Genomic DNA, 20,000 nt, shown 5'->3' with positions numbered 1-20,000 from the left:
CCCCAATCCATCTGAGATGCTGTTTGTCAAACAACAGATCTAGTTCCTGCTCACAGTGACTGAAAAGGCCCAACACCACCATGATGTTCCTAGGTATTGGAATATGTTTCTATGCAATTGGATATGGGATTGTTACCACAGCTGTTCCACATGCAATCAGCTAGAGGAGGGCTGCAATTCGTGCAGAGGCCATCATCTGATCATGAGCATCACTTAAAATACACATGCTGCTGCCTAAGCAAGGCAGGTGTGGGACTCCACATCCACCAGAGTGGGAGTGGTGGAAGCAGACAGAGGCAAATACATGTCAGGGAGGGGTGGAAGTGTAGAACTGAAGCATGTTTGTGGCACACTCCTATCCGCACAGGGTATCAAACCCCAGACAACTATGTAGTGCTATCACAGTTCGATGCATTTATTGGATGCACCACATGGGTTACCTGATGTGGAGCACTCAGAACATATATGTGAGGGTGAGTGACATCTGCAACAGGGTTACAGTAGATATGCGTTAGGTGTCATACACGTGCCTGTCTACATGAACAGGTGCCAGCGTCAACACAGGCACTCACACACAGGGACGTACACACATTGACACAATTGGCAGAGCCAGGAGTGCAACTCATCACTAGTGGGATTGCCACAACAAATCAATGTGCAGGTATCACATACACCAAACAGGTCATACAGAGCCCATATGGGCAGAGAGTATGAGTAGATGTCCGACATCAGACAGCATGCTTCAGTATGCCGTGGGGTGGTTGTAGTGAGTGTGGATGTGGACATACGCACCATACAACACACACACATGAACACACAGGGTGCCAGTTCTGACATGCATGGGTGCATGTCTACATGGGTGTGTATGGTGGTCAACTGTGGCAGCAGGCTGTACAAGGGTAGGCGATGGGTTTACCTTGGCATCAGGTCACATGACAATGGTCTGCATTGTGGCTCAGGCCTGTAGTTACTGCATTTGCCCACCCAGGTGAGTATTGCATCCCCCATCCAGTAACCTGGGTGACTGTTGTGTGTGGCCAGTGCTGTACACCACATGCCATGTATGTGTTTCTTAGTCCATGACATGGATGGTGTCTGAGATGTGCACACCTCCCACATGCATGTACAGTGACATGTGGAACTGTACCTGGGATGTCTGGCCCATGTTTTGAACACAGATTATCATCAGATGTGCCAGTCTTGCCCACCTGTGGCAGGAACTGGTAATGGGCAGCAGGTTTACCCTTCACCTACATTGATGGCATGCCAACAGCATTTTCTAATGTCAGGGTCATCTGCCCATACAGGACATGTTGTCAGGCATGATATGTCCACTGTGAGTCACATGTGAAGGCACCACAGGTGATGCAGGTGTCCATTGGGGAACATGGTATAGGTGCACTGTCTGCATGTACGTGCATATTGGACAGATGGGCAGGGTGACATGCCCTCTGTAGCCTACTGCTATCACTGCATAGCTACTATCAGTGGCCAATATGCAGTGTACTACCCACATATTGGCTGCTGCCTAGGCATGTGGGTTCATATGATACATGGGTTGTGTGTGTGCTCTGGGTAATAGTGGGGTTGCTAACTTGGATTGTCTGGCCTTGACGTCACATGTATGGGTATGGCTTTGCACCCCAGCCTCCCAGCTAATTTACATCTGTTATCCCTGTATGGTTGACATTGTGATATTTAGTAGGGCCACCATAAAATAAATTAGCAAACCCCCCTCCACATTGCCCACACTCACCTCTACACAGGATATGAGTTACAAACACACACACACACACACACACACACACACACACCTGTTATGTCTGGGATTAGAACCCTTGCCTAACTACTTTATTACACTACAGCACTACGCAGTTATAGTACGTGCCACGGACATTACTGGAGTACTATTTCCCCAAAGGTGTATTTCACAGTGAATGACATCAGCAGGATTACCAAAGTAGGGCATTTCAACTGTACTGCAAGTGACTAGCCTAAAATGCATTGCTCCCTACATAGACAGTGAGACACAAACAAAGCATCTACAACTGACATATGTGGGTATAGAGAACCTGACTGAGGTTTATATCACACTACAGCATGGAGCTGTTATGGGACGCACCACAGGGATTACTAGAGACATCCTTCCCCAAAGGTATATTTCACATTGAGTGACATCACCAGGTTTACCAAAGTAGGGCATTTCAACAGTGCTGCAAGTGACTAGCCTAAAAAGCATTGCTCCATACACAGACAGTGAGACACACACAAAACATCCACAAGTGACTTATGTGGGTCTAGAAAAGTAGAACATTTGAAATGTACTGCGAGTAAATAGCCTATGATGCATTGCTCCATACACAGACATTGCAACACACACAGAACACCCAGAACTGCCATGGGTGGAGATGGAACCCTACCACAGTTTTAAATCACACCACAGCAGTAAGCAGTTACAGGATGTCCTACAGAGATTACTGAGCTATGACTTTCCCACAGGTGTATTTCTAGGTGAGTGACATCAGCAGCCTTGCCAAAGTCGAGTATGTGTATTGTATGGGGTGTGAGTGGCCTAAAAAGCATTGCTGTCTACACAGTCAGGCAGACACACACACACACACACACAGTTGCCAGGTCTTGACTGGCCTAAAAAGCATTGCTGTCTGCACAGTCAGACACATACACACACACACACACACACACACACACACACACACACACAGTTGCCAGGTCTGGGGTTAGAAGACCTACTTAACTACTTTATCACACTACAGCACACACACACACACACACACACACACACACACACACACACACACACTGTTGCCAGTTCTGAGGTTAGAACACCTACTTAACTACTTTATCACACTACAGCAGTACGCAGTTACAGGACTCGCTATGGAGTTTACTGGGCTATGCTTTCCCCAGAGGTGTATTTCTAGGTGAGTGACATCAGCAGCCTTGCCATAGTTGAGTATGTGTATTGTATGGGGTGTGAGTGGCCTAAAAAGCATGGCTCTCTATACAGTCACACACACACACACACACACACACACACACACACACACACACACTTGCCAGGTCTGGAGTTAGAACACCTACTTGACTACATTATCACACTACAGCAGTATGCAGTTACAAGATGCGCTACAGAAATTACTGGGCTATGGTTTCCCCAGAGGTGTATTTCTAGGTGCATGACATCTACAGCCTTGCCAATGTTGTGTATATGAACTGTACTGAGTGTGAGTAGCCTAGAAAACATTTCTCTCTACACAGGCAGAGACCGAGACACGCACACATACACACACTCACACAGTTGCCACGTCTGGGGTTAGGACTACTACCTAACTAGTTTATCAGTACAGCAGTACACAGTTTTGGCATGTGCCATGGGGATTACTGAGCTACAACTCCCCCAAAGGTGTATTTCACATTGGATGACCTCAGGAGGCTTGTCATGATACTGCTATGGGGGGGCAGTGTGTGCATGGGCCATAACCCATTCATGTAGGGGTTGACATGCCGCATGCAGGCACACATGGGGCCATATGCCACAGGTATGTGTATACAGCTAATAGGTGACAACTTCCTTCTACAGTCATGTTGCACAGCTGGCACGTGCAACACACCATCATGCTGACAGATACTAGTGGCTAATATCTGCAGTAAGTGACACCTGCACCTCATGTGTTTGGGGCCCTTTGGCTGTGTGCTGGGTGGCACAGGCCCAGATGGCTCCTTGTCATGGTCACCCTCATCAACACATCAACATCTGTCTACCTTTGGCTTATTATAGTGTGTTGTCCTTAGGTATATGTCTGTATTCCTATCCACTGTGTGTGCAAGGCAGGAGTGGTGCATACTGACATGTGCCTGCACTGAGAACTGCAACTGCCAGATATGTCTGATCCACTGTTGTTTGCTGACATGGCCTTCTTGTGTTTGTGTGTGAGCATGCCCAGTATGGGCTTTCAGTATGTTGTTGACTGACATTGTCTTCATTCCTCTGTGTGTGTGAGCATGCCCAGTATGGCCATCTATATTGCATGTGTGGATCAAGTCCAGGTGGTTTGTACTGCTGTGCTGACCTTTGTGTTGTACACCGACAGGTAGCATGCTGTGCCTGCAGGGTATACATCAGTCATTTGGCATTGACTGTTGCTACATTTCTGCATAGCGGGGGGGTGCACACCTGACTGTTTCTACATTTCTACACAGGGGTGGGGGGGCACACCTAACTGTTACTATAAGTGTACATAGGATTGTGGGGCACACCTTACACTTTTACACATTTGCTAGGACTGTACTGGTATGTCGGGTACACCATTGCAGTCTGTTGTCTTACCTATCGTGCTGGCTAGAGGCATACCAGTGTACTATAGATCTTAGCTTTCACTACCTACATATTAGTTTCTGACATTCTAGCCTTCACAACTTACATCCAACTGGCTGGCCTGCTGTAGTCTGTCTGTGTAGGCCTAGGGTAGGGGTTACCCATGGAGCTCATTCAGAGGCCATAGTACAGCATGTCTTTGTGTTTGTCTACACCTATCCTCCTGGCTGTGACTTTTGTTGGGTATGTGTCCCCCCCAAACTGGCATGTGTGAGTCACTTACCTTGTGGGTGTCCCAGTATTGAGGGTGGTGCTGCAGGGCTGCCTATATTGGATGCACATAGTACACACCCTATACATGGTTGAGCACAGGTAGTGTCATGTTTGGCATACCTTTTACTATATATGCCAGTCAGAGAGAGGTGTCATTCCCTGGGTCCCTACTGTGTCAGTGCATGTGCTATGTATTGCCTCTTTGCCAAGGCCAGGGCATACTGGGCATGCCTCTTTCTGCCTACTGGGGCAGGCTCAGGATGTTCCTCCTTCGAGTCACTCTGCACCTGTGCAGGCCTTGGCACTGCTGGGGGACTGTGTGGCCCTGCCCCATGCTGTTCCTGCAGGATCATATTGTGTAGCATGGCACATACAAGGACAATTTGGGTACATGTAGTTGGTGAGTACTGCAAGGCTCCACCGGATGTGTCCAGGCACCGGAACCGTGGCTTGAGTATCCCAAACACATGCTCTATTATGATTCGTGTTTGTGTGTGTGCATCATTATGGAGTTCTTGTTCAGGTGTGTGCATTTCTGATGGGTGTCATCAGCCATAAATCCAGTGCGTATCCAGCATCTCCCATTAGGTGAGCGTGTGGGATGTCCCCATTGGCAAATGTCTGGTACAACTGCATCAGATGCCAGATGTGGGAATCATGGTAGCTTCCAGGGCAGCCAGCACACACATTCATTATTATGCCCTGGGCATCACACACGACCTGGCAGTTGATGGAGGGGAAGCACTTGTGGTTGATGTAGACCCTACCCCTCTCACCTGGTGGTACTTTAATGCATATGTGCATGCAGTCTATTGCACCCACTACCTCAGGGTATGATGCTATTTAGTGGAAGAGATGCATATTGCTTCCAACGCCTCACGGGTGATGGGGAATTATACGTGCTCACTGACATGTACTGACATGGCATCCAGGAACTGAAGGAGTACCCTAGATGATGATGCCTGTGAAATCCCCATCATATCCCCAGATGGCCTTTTGGAAGGTACCTGTAGCTAGTATTCTTAGGCCTACACATACCTTGGTATCCACTGGGATGGGTTTCCCTCTGTTAGTTCTGTGTGTCAGGTGTGGCCGGCACAGCTCCACATTTTGCTGTAGGAGGTCTCTGTCCACCTTATAGCGCTCCACTATCTCCAGCTCATGTAGCCCTTGGTAGGTTACCCTAGGTCTGTACACTCTTCTCCGTCTCCTCACTGTGGGTTGCTCAGCAGCATTCACATCCTCACCACCCTCAGCCTCTTGCATATGCTGGGTTATGATAGCAAAAGCAGCCCCTAACATTTTTTTCTCTTGCTTTCATTTTGTAAAATTTCACCATCTGTATACACCAGTGGTGCAGTTTAAAATGAGGGGGGAAGGTGTTTGCATAGTTTATAGTGGTGTGCTGTGGTGGGCTGGTCTGCTGCCTGTGTAATTGGCTGATTCTGTTACATTTCACCTGCCAGCTAAGCTAGTTCTCCTTGATTACCTTCCTACTGCTGCTTTCCCTTCCCATTGTCTTCCTGTTTAAACCGGTGTGTGTGCCGCACAAAACAAAGTTCTCAAATGTGAACAGAGCTGCTATTTACTGGTTTACCTTCCTTTTTCTTCCTGTAAAACCTGGTGTGCACTGCCCACACCTGCTTACACTTTGTAAAGAGTGCTAGGCAGGTATTAATACACCCCTAGTTTAGCTGCTGTGCTAAGCTAGGAGCAATCCTGAGCCACAGGTCTCCAGTCCACTTACAGTATGCCTGACACCCCTCCATGATGTCACCTATATCCTAGCCTTGCACCCAGCTATTTATACACTTACACTCTTGGGACCTGCCTCACACTCTGGAAAAATCTGGGATTCACTAACCTTTCTCTCATTTGTGTAGGATTGCCTGTTAATGCATAGTTACATGTCCAACACTGTGCCTCCCCCCTTAGCAACCACTACTCACTGACCAGGTTGTCTTTTGCCTACCATTGACTTACATGGCAGAATACTGGATTTTGTTAGAATGCTCATTTTCAGTTTATTTTCTTATTTTCCACCCGATCCCGTTTGTGCACTGCTGCCCTATGCTTAAACAGCCGAGATCAGCAAAAAACATTAAAAGTTGATTTTTCTATTTTTTTAACAGTTTGCAATGCCAATGGCCTTCTATTTGGCCATTCAATGATATGCAGCCTTTATTTGGAGCTGTCATAGCTCCATTTTGGAATTTGCAGAAATGTATTCGGTTACTAACCAAGTACATTTCTACAGATTGCACTAGTCTTGCACAGACTGTTGCAAGCTTCCTGGATTGCAAAATCACCTCATTTGCATGGATTTCTCCTGAAAATTAGGTGATTTGCATGCCAGGGCTTAGTCCGTGTAAGATTAGTGCTGGAGCTCTCGTGCACGCCCCTGCCTGCTGTTCCTGGATCGCATGGCAGACATATTGCCTGCGTGAGCTACTGCACTCATCTTGCATGCCGTGCAGGCTTTTGATAATCCGTGGGATAGTGTGTGCTAATGAAATACAGCAAGTGATGCTAATGCCAAACCATGTGTTGTAATCATCACAAATGTATTAAATAGGGGGAACAATTTCCTTATTTTTATGAAAAAAATGACTTGAAATGGAAAACAAATGTATTGCTACAGCTGACAGCCTATAGCTTCAGAAATATTATACTTGTGAAATAAGAAATTAATCTAGGAGATTTTCTTTTTTATCATGGTTGAAGAAAATGTGTGTTTTGCTTTAGCTTATAAATTGTAGCTTGCTATTCAGAAACTAAGTTGCATTGCAATACATTTTCCAGTTCTATGCTATGCTAATAGTCTTAAAAGAAAACACATTGCATCTTATACACTTAATGGAAATGATTATTGTCACAACAAAAATAGCATATAAAATGAAACTATTTTTGAAACAGATATTTCAGAAGTTCAATGCATTCTCTGCATTTGTTCTCGTATTGCCCCTTTACAGTAATGTTGCAGTACATTAACCTACAATATATTTGTTTTTATTGTAACTTCCTATTTGAAAAAAGTTACAATAAGAGCAAAATAGAAAACTGTTCCTTTACAATTATTTTTCTTACTGTTTTTCAGATAGAAAGCTGCTTCATGAAATAAAGCCTCAAAGTAAGTTACATTTAAAACTGACAGTCACATTGAAATGAAATGTAGAAGCACAGATGTTTTGTTCTGCATTATTGCCTAGATAGCAAATGGAATTGCTGTTGATAATGTTCAATTGCATCATGTTTTACTGTTTCGTAATGTCGTGCAAATGTTCATTAATAGTACAACAGTCTTTTCTCTCGTTAGTGTGCTGTATTGATTACTGTAATACCACTCAGAAGAAGGTTAATCCTGTTACTGCGAAGTTCCAAAATATTGTACCAGTTTTCTGTCGTTGCATTGGTGCACAGTTACTTTTTTCAAGTAAAGGGATTAAACAAATGCACACTATTGCTTTCTAATGGAATGACTACTTAGTGTTAGATTTCATGAATCAAAGCTAACTCAGACTCAAACTCAGCTATGAAGGCAGCTGTGTAATACATACTGCTAAGTATCCCTGTATCTTTATTCCTAACATAATTCATTTGAACATACTGATGGACTCAGGGATTGGGATTCACAAAGTCTTACCACACATTACGTTATGAAAACCCTTTCCCTATCAATACAACTGCACAGGACTAAAACTCACACACAAACACACACACACACACACACACACACACACACACACACACACACACACACACACACACACACACTATATTTATCCCGATTTAGCACTTACCATAATCCTAAACATAATCTGTAAACACTCTTGCACATGTACGTACACATGTGCATGACCGCGCACACACACACACACACACACACACACACACACACACACACACACACACACACATACACACACACACACACACACACACACATACTGCTAACCCTTATTGCAAAACATTAAGTGTATACAAATGTTTCAGCATTATTAAACAACCCCCCACTTCTCTGCATGTAAACAAATCTCACAAAACCAATGAAAGTTTGAATTTTCAGTCATCACTATTGACTACATTTAGTATTGGTGTCTTTTGACAAATCGTCAGCAACAGAATCAGTTTTGACAACTTGAGAGGTAGCCCCTATTATGCCCATCCTGTCAACCCAAACAAATGTTGGATCTGTAGAAGGTGTGGCAATTGTTGCAGATTGTAAACAAAGCTAGCAGGAAACAGAATCTACTGGATGTTGTTTATTTTCCTAAAAAGATAATAAAAACTTTGTTTGACCACAACTGATGTACAGTGATCAAAGGACTATAAAAGATAACATGCTGCTAGATAATTCTTCAGAACTGAAATGTAAAGCAATAGATGATTAATAATAGAAATAAGGAAGCAAAACATGTATTTGTTGGGAGGGTGGCCTAATGGTTAAGATGTTTGCCTTGCAAACGTAAGGTGCAGGGTTTGAGTCTCACAAGGGATAATTGGGTAGGTTTAAAATGGCTCGCATGGGCAGTTAGCTTAGTACTAATCTATGAACCTATGTAAAATTAAACTCAGTAATGCAGTCAGTGGAAAGACAGTAGAAGAAAAGTGATAAGTTTTGAAAGGGAAATTCAGGAGGATAAATTTTCATTAGAACCAAATACTTAACGTGAGAGATAAAAATATAACAAATAGAATTGAATTTGAACAATGACCTTGAAAACTGAAATAAATTTTATATTCAAACTGTAAGTAATGCGAGACATATATTGTTTAACTATTTATAATTATCTCATACACAACAGTTTGGATACTTAAAGGAAGAGCTAATTTATGCTGATGCATCCAAGTAACTTGGGATACTGACATTATATTGGATTATACTAAGTCACTATGCAAATGGCACCCATTCAAAAAGCAGGGAGGGAATGGAATTGATGGATTTGGCAATAATGACCTGAGAACATTTCGCATGAGCTTATGGTACCACTGTATGTGTTATTCATTAGTTTATTAAGTATGGAGAGATTCTTTCATTTTAGAGGCATTTATTTTTAAATGTATCTTTAATGCAAATGAGAATAAAGCAATCCCACAGTCATATAGACCCATATGTTTACTTTCTTTTTGTGGAAATAATGAAGAGGGCAGATTTGGAGAAATTATTTTTAGAACTGGAATGTTTTGTACCTGAAACCATGTATCAGTGTATATATGTTGGAAAGAGATGTAAGACTACATGTAACATGATGTTTTATTATAATATAGTAACAACTATAAATGACTGTGCTGTGATATAATTTCTATACAATTATCTTCATTGTTTGATATCATCATATGCAAAGCACTGATTAATAAATTAGAACAATAATATATTAATGTAATCTTGATAAAATGGACAGTTGCATCGCAAAAATCAAACATCAGTTTGACAAGTGACTGTCAGAGTGTCCAGCAGAGCTCTATTGTGACCCCATGCTTGTTTTGGTTTTATCTTTTTGACCTATATTTTTCATCTGAGGTGTTCTGCATTTGATATGTTAAGGACTTGTAAATAAGAATACTGATTGCATCTGTTATATATAGGGGTATGACTGCACAACATCTTGACTAAATTAACCAGGTGGGCCCAGGAGAATAATATTCTGATAACTAAGTATATGGAATTTAGGAGTGAATTAAACAGTGGATTCATTTAAGAACCTGGTTATATGTGAAGATCTAGCTATGCTTATTTCTGATCCTATCAACTGATTAGTTAACGAAAGCTGTAAAATTATAGGCTGTATAAAAAGACTTATTAAGTCAAGGAAATCAGAAATGACAACATCATTGTATGTAACTTACATTAGACTAAGAACTGACACTGTAATAATAATAATAATAATAATAATAATAATAATAATAATAATACAGTATTATAAGAAAACCAACATTTGTAAATTGGAGGAAATACAGCAGAAATATAGCAAGGACATCCGTGGATATAAAAGCTTAACTTATAATAAATATGTTCAATTGTATGAACTTGTACCTTGTCTCGTATAGATATTTAAGAGCAGACTTTATTTGTTTTATGTATTTAGTGACAACTGCTTGTTTGGGAATATATGGGAATAGTTGAAAATATTTAGACAGAGTGTGGGGGATTATATTGGATGAATTCTTAAACAACCTGGAGATTATATTGGAAGAATCTTTTAATTACTTGTTTTAGGATATTATATAGGAAGAATCTTTGAAAATGCTGAGTAGGAGATTACATAGAAATGACAGGCATGCTAATGGATTCCCTGAGAGAGTACATGATACCTGGAATAAGTTAAATTGTAGTAAAACAAGTAGTAGTTTAGCTATCTTAGGCATAACTTGGCCATTCATTATGGGGATTACTATTATGATATAATGGCAAGTCAGATAGAAGTTATTATATTAAAAGAGGGAAATAAAAAAAGAGTTTCTTGGGCCAAATGTGGGAACATTGCTTCTACTTAAAATTATGTGTAGTGCATATCTAAGAGTCTGCTGCCAGGAGTCAGTAGGGTCGTAATATTGGTTAGATCTGGAGAAAGAAAGCATGCAAAGTAAGATCATGCATTTTCTTTAAACAGTACTTTGGATGACCTTTTTTTGCACATGAACATAAAAGTGGGTAGAAACGTTACTCCTTTTGCTTTAAAGAACCGATTATCGTACTGCTTTGAAGAACATTCAAACCATACTTCACAACTGTCCAGATATCTGCCTCATAGTACTGGTTTGTTCATGAAAATAATTGTAGTTTTCTGGCAAATCACTGAGGGCTGAAGCATCTAAGTAATGACAAGACATTTGAGTTTTACACTTCATATATTTCAGAAAGTGCATGCCAATGCATAAGCTGCAATTTTAGCAACGTTCTAAGTTTATAAGAACAATATTTAAAATATGTTATTATTTTTGGGCCTATGACCCCCCCCCCCTCATATTTTATGCTAAGAGGTTGAGAGGTATGGTTCAGAGAAAATGTTTGTTAATTTTAGCATATTATTTTGTAGAATGAATTGCAAGTCTCCCTGCACAGCCACCCCACCCCTGCTATTTATTAATAACTCCAAAGTTGCATGATCCCTGGGGAAAGAGCATATTCCCCTACACAGGGATTGTTGATCTGGCATACATGTTGATCACCTATTTATGTCAATCAAAAAGATGTAAACACAATCTCTCTCGCTCTCTCTCTTTCTCTCTATATATATATATATATATATATATATATATATATATATATATATATATATGTTGTTGTTGTTGTTGTCTTCGCTTTTTTTAGGGGGTGGTGCACACAAGTGGAATTCTGGCTAATGACTGGCAGTATTTTTCGTGTCAGATATATATATATATATATATATATATATATATATATACATACACACATACACACACACACACACACACATACATACAGGAGAAAGAGAGCGAGATAACTTTATTACAACTCAAGACATAAGAAAGGATATTTTCAGACTGTTTTCAGTAAACACATGGACAACTGGTAGTTGTAGACTCTGTTGCCCAGAGCTGTAACCAGAATGAGGTGAAGGAGGTCGCCACACTGGGCACAATGTGTTAGGGGTCGCAAAAATTCAAATGCTGACTCGACATGAATCTGGTAATGACATTCATTTATGAAGTCTTGAGGATATAGCGTCATCACAAATGAAAGCTAATGTGGCATTTACTTTCATAGTTCAAAGTTTAGAGCCAGGTGGGCAGGCAGCAGTAGCAAGGGGTCTGTTTTTGTCATTAACATAATTTTTTTATTGTGATGGTTGTTTGAGGGGAGCCTTAGTCAAGAGACTGCCCAGGTCCATAAATGACATAGCTAAGGCAATAATGTTTTCTGATAGGGGTTCAGATGCCTTCTATTTATACTGGGATCAGGCTGTTTTGCCGCCCCTTGGGGAAAGCTGTGTAATTCAGGAGATGCAGTTCACCATATTCTGACCATGGAACAGTAGATTAATACCTTGTTCTTGCCCATTTATTTGAGGGTGTGTGGTAATTCACCACTACAGAATAAATGTGTTGTGTTCACCTAGAGATTATATATGCCCATATAGCCTGGGATACCTTTAGAGAGGTGCCAGTTAAGAACACGTACTCTGAGCCATTCCATCCTTGTATTTATGGAGTGAAGTTGAATCTGCATCCTTGCAGTTATGTTCCATTTGTTCAAGGTAGGCATATAACTCCTTCAACTGTGTGTCTTGTCTCATCTCCTGTTCACAATTTTCATAGTCAGAATATTAAGCTATGAGTGTTTTTAACATAGTCTTTGGAGACAACAGGTATGCATAGTTGATGTTTGCAGAACATTCTGTCCTTTTGACTATTATCTCTGGTGTAAAGTGGAGAAATCATGGCTGTAAGTGGAGCATTTGGGTAACATTTGGGACCTCTAAATAAGAACTTATGGTTCTTGCCTAGAAAAAAAGTGTGCAGCTCTCTGCATAATAAGGGAACATCTGTGTTTAGTAGGGGAATGTAATTATTCAGGGTTTTGCTAATGAGTGAGGTTAGTGGGTTTAAATATTGACCAGTGTATGACATCAGTGGCAGAAGTAATGCATATATTGTATTGAACCACAGGCAAAATATGAGCTATGTCAGAGAATAAAGATCTCAGTCAGTGACTCTGTCTAGTTCTTTATCTGCACTTATGGTCCTGAGTTTTGTATAGTAATCTAAGAAACAAGACTACAGAGAAAGGTAAAGGAAGATGGATCATTGCCAGGATTGCTGTGCTCCATTTTTCCTGAAAACATAAGCAGCCTAACAGTCTGAGAGCCTTTTGGAGTACAGCAAATGTCTCTCTTTGTTGACATTTGTAAGCCAATAGATGCTGAGGTCATTAGTGGGGCCACCTTGTGGGGTGATATAACCACAACTGTATGGTAAACCTCAGGGACAAAAAACAGTGGCTAAAGTTTTGGTAAATAGTTTAAGAAACAGATCTCTTAGAGCCTGTTTTATGCTGTTTATTAAACAGGCAAATATTTTATTTGGTCCACTGGCGGAAGTATTTTTAGTCTTAGAAACTACCTTTAGTATATATTCTTTACTGATCAAGGTTCTGGGTCTGAGAACCACAAGGATAGATGGTCTATAGAAAGTAGTCTCCAGGGTGAGATTTGCACTGAGTATATGGTGCCATTTTGGATAACTTCAGAACAATGCTGGCTGTTGTTTCTAAACTTGTCAAAATACCCAAAGAAGAATTTATAGTTATGCTTAGCTTCAGATACTGAGCTAAGCGTTATAAGCTGCCTTAGTAGTCCTTATAGTATTTTTCAAGTTTATAGTCAATATCCATATGTTTATCGTGATCCTTGATTTGAGGTTCATTCAGTCTACTGTGTGTTTTAAGGAGTTTTTTTGTGTGTGTTTATTGTAACGTTTATTTATGTTGGTGGATTCCCAAGGTGGCTTGTTTTTAACTTTCCCATTATATTTTATTCTGAATTATACTTTCTGTGCTATACATGTATCTACGTTGGCATAGAACTCCTTTGAGAAATTACTTGCTGTGGTAATGCCTAGCATTATGGTGCTATGAGTGAATTTTGAAACCTCTTCATCACAATGAACAAAACATGCTGGAGGGATAGATTCCTGACCCAGAGACTCCCCAGACTCTGGAATAGACTGCCCATACATGTGAAGCAGAGCGCTGCTTTGGTCCTCTTCAAAAGGAACTTGATTGAATGGTAGTTAGGAAATTCACCCGAGGGATCATGTCAGTCGCCCTGCTATTCAGGGGTCCAGGAAAGTAAATAATGTGGGACGAAATAGCCAGGAAATTGTTATGGCTAGGCTTGTATAGGCCTTAGGACCTATAGCCTAGTACCAACCTATGAATTTGATTAGATTTATGTGCTTGAAATACCTGAATTCAGAGATATTGCTATCTACAGGTTTGAAAATGTTTAATGGTGAAGGTCATTACTTTATAATCCAGCTTGACTTACAAGGGGATGCCAGGACAGTAGAGCATGACAAATTACGTTCTTCTGGAACAGGTTAAGGGTATTATTTATTTATTTTATTTGTTTACTAGGGTAGTGTGCTGATCTCAATAGACCATTTGCAAATGGATACAAGAATACACTATATTGCCTCTAGTGCATTTGTCATTAATCCGGTCCAGGGAATTTTTGTTAATAAACTGAAACATCTTTTGGGTATGTACTACATTTGAGATATAGGTGCCCCAGTTTACTGAAGGGTTGTGAAAGTCTTCAAAGATAAAGCAGTTCTACTTTATAGGGAGTCCATCAAGTACATATATAAAATTTTCAGATGACATAAAGATTGTCATCTAAGCTAGCAGGTCTTCATCTCCCATGCACAAGGTAGACACTTTGATCCTGAACTCTGTTTGGATTTTACATGTTCTCTCCCTGTGTGGTGTTCTCCCACCTTACAACAAAATGCTGTGCATTTCCACCTCAAACTCAAACAAGAATTGGAGCTGTAGCCGGCAGCAAAGACTCTAGATGGTGTCTATTGAGAAAGAGCTGCATACAAAGTTGCTTTGGGCATCAGCTATGGTGTACATTATCCTGTAGCTAGGAGAACATGCATCACAGACTGCATGCCATGTTAGGGCTAGCAATCCATCAGTATAAAAATGGCCTCTAGGTCATTGGGTCATGTTGTCGGAGGTAAGGGGATGATGACCTAACCAACTGTAACCTTTGACAAGGACTCATGCTAAGAGGAGAAGGGTCTGTGTGCCTGTAAGCTTACCATAAAGACCAGAAGCCCTGGATCAATAAGCTACTTTTTGCCATTGTCCAGTTTTGGTTTCCTGAAATAGCTCTATCCAACCAAAGCTGGACTTAAAAATAAATCAATTACTGAGTAAGAACTAAGGATTACTACACTCAGTTATATAGGTACCCAGAGAAATCTGCACTTAGAAATGGATACCGTAATGATAAGGAGGGGGCCAGATATCCTGTGTATTCAGAAGCTAAGATGGAAGGACTGTGCAGCAAAAGACACTTGGCTTGACATCCAAAGTGTACTACTCAGGAGGAGAGGACAGACTAGAAATGGTGTGTGAATTGTGGTGATTTTATCAGAATTACTGACAGACTTGAGGCACTCAGACTCCAGTGTAAGGATAGAGCAGTAGTCATAATCTCAGCCTTTGCCCTACAGCAGGGTTGCAACGCTAAAGATAAGAGTGCATTTAGGCAGTAGCAGTTGGACCTGCAAGTGGAAGCATGACAACATGAGTTGGTGTTGATGGTCAGGTTCCAGAATGCACATATCAGTACTGCCTAGATCCACATGGATGGGGCAACAGGAAAAAGATGAGGATGCTATTCTAGGCTTATGTTTAGCAAATGGTTGATGGTGGCCAACATATGGTTTAGCAACATAAACAGTCACAATTTCATCTACGTGTGTGGCCAACATGCAACTCAGGTAGACATCCTTCTGGTAAGGAAATAGCATCAGAGATTGCAAAGTCATATATTAGCAGGGGTTAGAGAAGGCTCTAAGGTCAACAGATTCTAGGATAAAGACCTGGAAGATGTTATGGAGAAAAATACAAGAGTTAAAAGAAATACCCTGGTCTCTAGTGCCTCAGGAAGAAGAGAAAAATAGGTGTAGTTGATAAAGAATGACAGGGCTTCAAAACAGCATCTATGAGGACTACAGAACAGATTTGCAGCTGAGCAAGATATGGGAGCAAGTAAGATAAGTAAGTTGGTGATGGAATGCAGAAGTGCAGGAAGTCATCAAAATGGAGGAGGAGTACATGAAAAAGTGGGAGGCAGAAAAGACAGACCAGGCTAGGAAGGAATACTGGTTGGCTAACAAGAGGCTAAGAGAGCAGTTGTATTAGTGAAGAACAAGGCACTCTGCCAACTTCTGAAAAGTGACTCAGTGGATGGCACAAAGAAGTTCTATCAGGTTTCAAGGCAAAGACAGAAAGATAAAGAAGATCATCATTAGACACCCTTCATTAGGGATACCAACAACCATCTGCTCCCCAGTCCACAGGACATTAAAGGCTGATAGGAGTACTTCCATCAGCTTCTGAATTCAGAAAACCCAAAGATGTACTGCCTCAGACATAGTCTACAACAAAAGAAGAGGAGGAGCCCACCCTAGGGGAAGTAAGAACAGCACTAAGGAAAATGAAGTCAGGGAAATCAACAAGCTCGGATGAGGTCACTGCAGGCATGGTCAAGATGTTGGGTGAGTTAGACGGGAAATGGCTCCTGCGGATACTCATAGAAGTATGAAGAGAAAGGCAGATCCCAGATGAGAGGTCAACAAGCACACTAGTGCCAGTGTACCAGAAGAAGGCAGACATTGACAAATGTGGGCAGTCCAGAGGTATCAGACTTCTGTCACACTGCATGAAAGTTCTGGGGAGGATGATTTATAAGCAAATACACAGAGTAGTCAGATGGGAGGCAAGCAGTTCAGATTCAGATCAGAAAGCAGCACAGCTGTCCAGAAGTCTGTAGTGAGACAGATAGTAGAGAAGAAGACGGAGATGAGGAAAGAGTCCAAAGGGGCATTCCCAGACTTGGAGAAAGCAAATGACAAAGTCCAAAGCAAGTTGATTTGGTCAGTCCTGCAGTGATTTGAAGTCCAAGAAATATAAGTGATATTACTGCAGGCTGTGTACAAAGACCCAGTGACTCAAGTACGAACAGTGTCTGGTGTCTTAGAGGGCTACAGGTGGGAGTGAGTGTGCATCAGGGTTCAGCTCTGAGCTCACTGCTGTTCATACTGGTGATGGTCAACATTAGCAAACAGGTCAGAGGGGTCCATAATAACAAAGCTGCTGTATTCAGATGAAGTGGCATTACAGGCAGACTCTGAACAAGAACTTCACATAACAGCTTCACATATCTGGGATGGTGTGCTTAAGGAGAATGGAAATCTGAATGAGGAGGTCAACGTTAGAATTAGAGGGGCTGCAGCCAACTGGCATAGAGTATCAGAGCTAGTGTATGACAGAAGAATGACAAAGAAGGTGAAAGGTACACAGAACAATGTGGGACCAGTACTACTGTATGGGACAAAAATCTCTGCAGTGAAGGCTGAGCAGTTGAGGAAGTTAGAGGTAATGGAGATGAAGTCCCTAAGACAAGTGAAGACGTACACTGAGGAATGGATGAAGAAATAAGGACATCAGTGCAAAAGCCCGACTAACTCCAATTGCAGAGAACATCAAGGAGAACAGTTTATGGTGGTTTGGGCATATATGCAGGAATGCAGGAGGCAATCTGGTGAAGAAGGTAGCAGGAGATGGATGGATTGTGTGAGGAAAAAGCCTGTAGCAGTCAGGTATGACTATTAAAGGAGGTACGAGAGTGGCATTGATTCCAGAGAAATGGTGATATTTGAACTGAAACTCTGACTCCATGTAGAACAAGAGAAAAATGGATCTGATGATAATGACAGAGGCTGTATTTTAATGCTATGAGCTGGTAGTCTTATTTAATATGATTTGGAGCTCATTGAATGTTGTTTGTGGATCTCTGTGAACTTGTCTCTAGTTGATGTGATTCAAAACAAATATGGACAATCCTCCACAGTTACTTTCAGGCCTGAAGGCATGGTTGGTATAAGACTCATGTATAGCTGGAATGTTTTCTGAACATTTAAACCAAGTTTCCGTAGCTAAACAGGGATGGTGTCTAAATGCAGAAGGGCCTCAAGGTTGGCATCTTGTAGAAGAGACTTCTGGTGCTAAGCAAGGCCACATTTATGTGATTTTGTTTTGGATTTGAAATGCCAGTTATATTGGGATGTCCATCAGTGTGGACTCCATCTTAATTAAGGCACTCATAAACAACAAATGCTCCAAAACCAGTATGGAGATGCCTTTGATCCAGATGTACAAGCCATCATTAGCAAAGCATATAGGACTGTGAGACATCTCATTCAGTGCTAACATCTCTTTGAATGGCACCAGCAATTAAGCAATTGTTGAAAACAGTTATCTTTTCTTTGTACCTTGGCATCATTTTGGAGAAGGGAAGTTTCAGCTCAGGATCAGATTATTGCCTGCATTTGCACATGCATGGAGAGATCCTGTCTCTCTGCAGCTACCTCAGGATTCTGTGCACCAAGTCATTCATCTCCATACAGACTGCTACTGTGTCATAGTCATAGTCCTATATGGGTGGATGGGCATTAAGGGCCCTTAATATATCAGAGATCCTGGCACCTCAAGACAACTCACTGTCACCGTGCCTTTATCCATTGTTGTAACAGACGAATCAGTGTGTCCAACTGTGGAGTTACCAATCACCAAAAGTATTTTTATTTCTACAGTGATGCAGTATGATGGATTTGGTGTAATTAAAAAGAAGGTAGCATAGTGACAGACTTATGCTGAGATCTAGTCTTCATGGATCTAATAGGCTTTGGCAATAATGTTTTTACAACTTGTTTGTAACAGATTTTAGAGTGGAGTGATGTAGAGAATTGTGAGAGTGTGCACTGCTAAAAGACTGTGCTTATTTGTGAAACTAAGGAATCCATAGTTAATTTTATGTGTGTCTGCGTGTGTCTGCGTGTGTGTGTGTGTACATGTAGATATTTTACCAGCATGCCATAGTACATGTATGTATAGATGCCAGAAGTGGGAACTCAACAGTGCATATCATTTTGCATGACTTGACCATGCTATTTCATAGAGCTTATAATAGATTTTCACACATAAGCCACATTTGTACCAGAATTACACATCCATACATATAGAATGTGGGGGGGTGACTGTGAGGAAGCAGGTCATATGACAGTGGCCCATGATAACCACCATACATATTATACCTCCAAGCATGCACACCTGCCAGTGTACACAAAACAACATGCCATTTGGTTATGCATTATCCTTAATACTTCTCATAATATCTGCATATGTGTGTGTATAAGGCAATGCAGAAAGAACTCTAGACAATGAAAGCAATATGTAGTACAAGTTATATCATAAAGTGGTTATAGAATGATAGGTGCCATGTTTTATTAGAGTAGTCAAATGGCAGAGATATGCAGGAAAATTGTTTAGGGGTACACACTAGGGAGCTGGGTGATGAGTAATACTAAAGCAAAAAAGCTGGCGCACTGGGTAAGGCAAATAGTGTGGCGTGAGGATAGCAGGAGTTGGGATAAAAATTAAAGACAGAGTATGGTTAGGTGGACAGTGGGGGAGGTGAGAAGAAAGGTAAGGTATACTGAGTGGGCAGTTGGCAATAAGTAGGAAAGAGGTTATTTAATATGTACAATATAAGGCATGGACAAGTACAAATAGAAGGTTTGAAGGTAATTGATTTAGCGGGAAAAATACTTCCCTGCACACTGTTTTGCT

The 20,000-nt window shown here is 41.3% G+C and overlaps 1 protein-coding gene across 1 annotated transcript in view; it reads left to right on the top strand.

The window, feature by feature from the left end:
* Nucleotides 1-20,000, top strand: part of UNC5D (unc-5 netrin receptor D) — a 3,101,373-nt gene that overhangs the window by 2,050,169 nt on the left and 1,031,204 nt on the right. Inside the window, exon 8 of the mRNA XM_044083087.1 lies at nt 7,707-7,739. Within this exon, the coding sequence (XP_043939022.1) occupies nt 7,707-7,739 (33 nt within the window). The remainder of the gene's footprint in view (nt 1-7,706; nt 7,740-20,000) is intronic.

The sequence above is a fragment of the Protopterus annectens genome, chromosome 9.part0 (assembly GCF_019279795.1).
Source record: "Protopterus annectens isolate FY-2018-M chromosome 9.part0, PAN1.0, whole genome shotgun sequence".
Classification (NCBI taxonomy): Eukaryota; Metazoa; Chordata; order Ceratodontiformes; family Protopteridae; genus Protopterus; species Protopterus annectens.
This window is presented reverse-complemented; position numbering and strand designations above follow the sequence as displayed.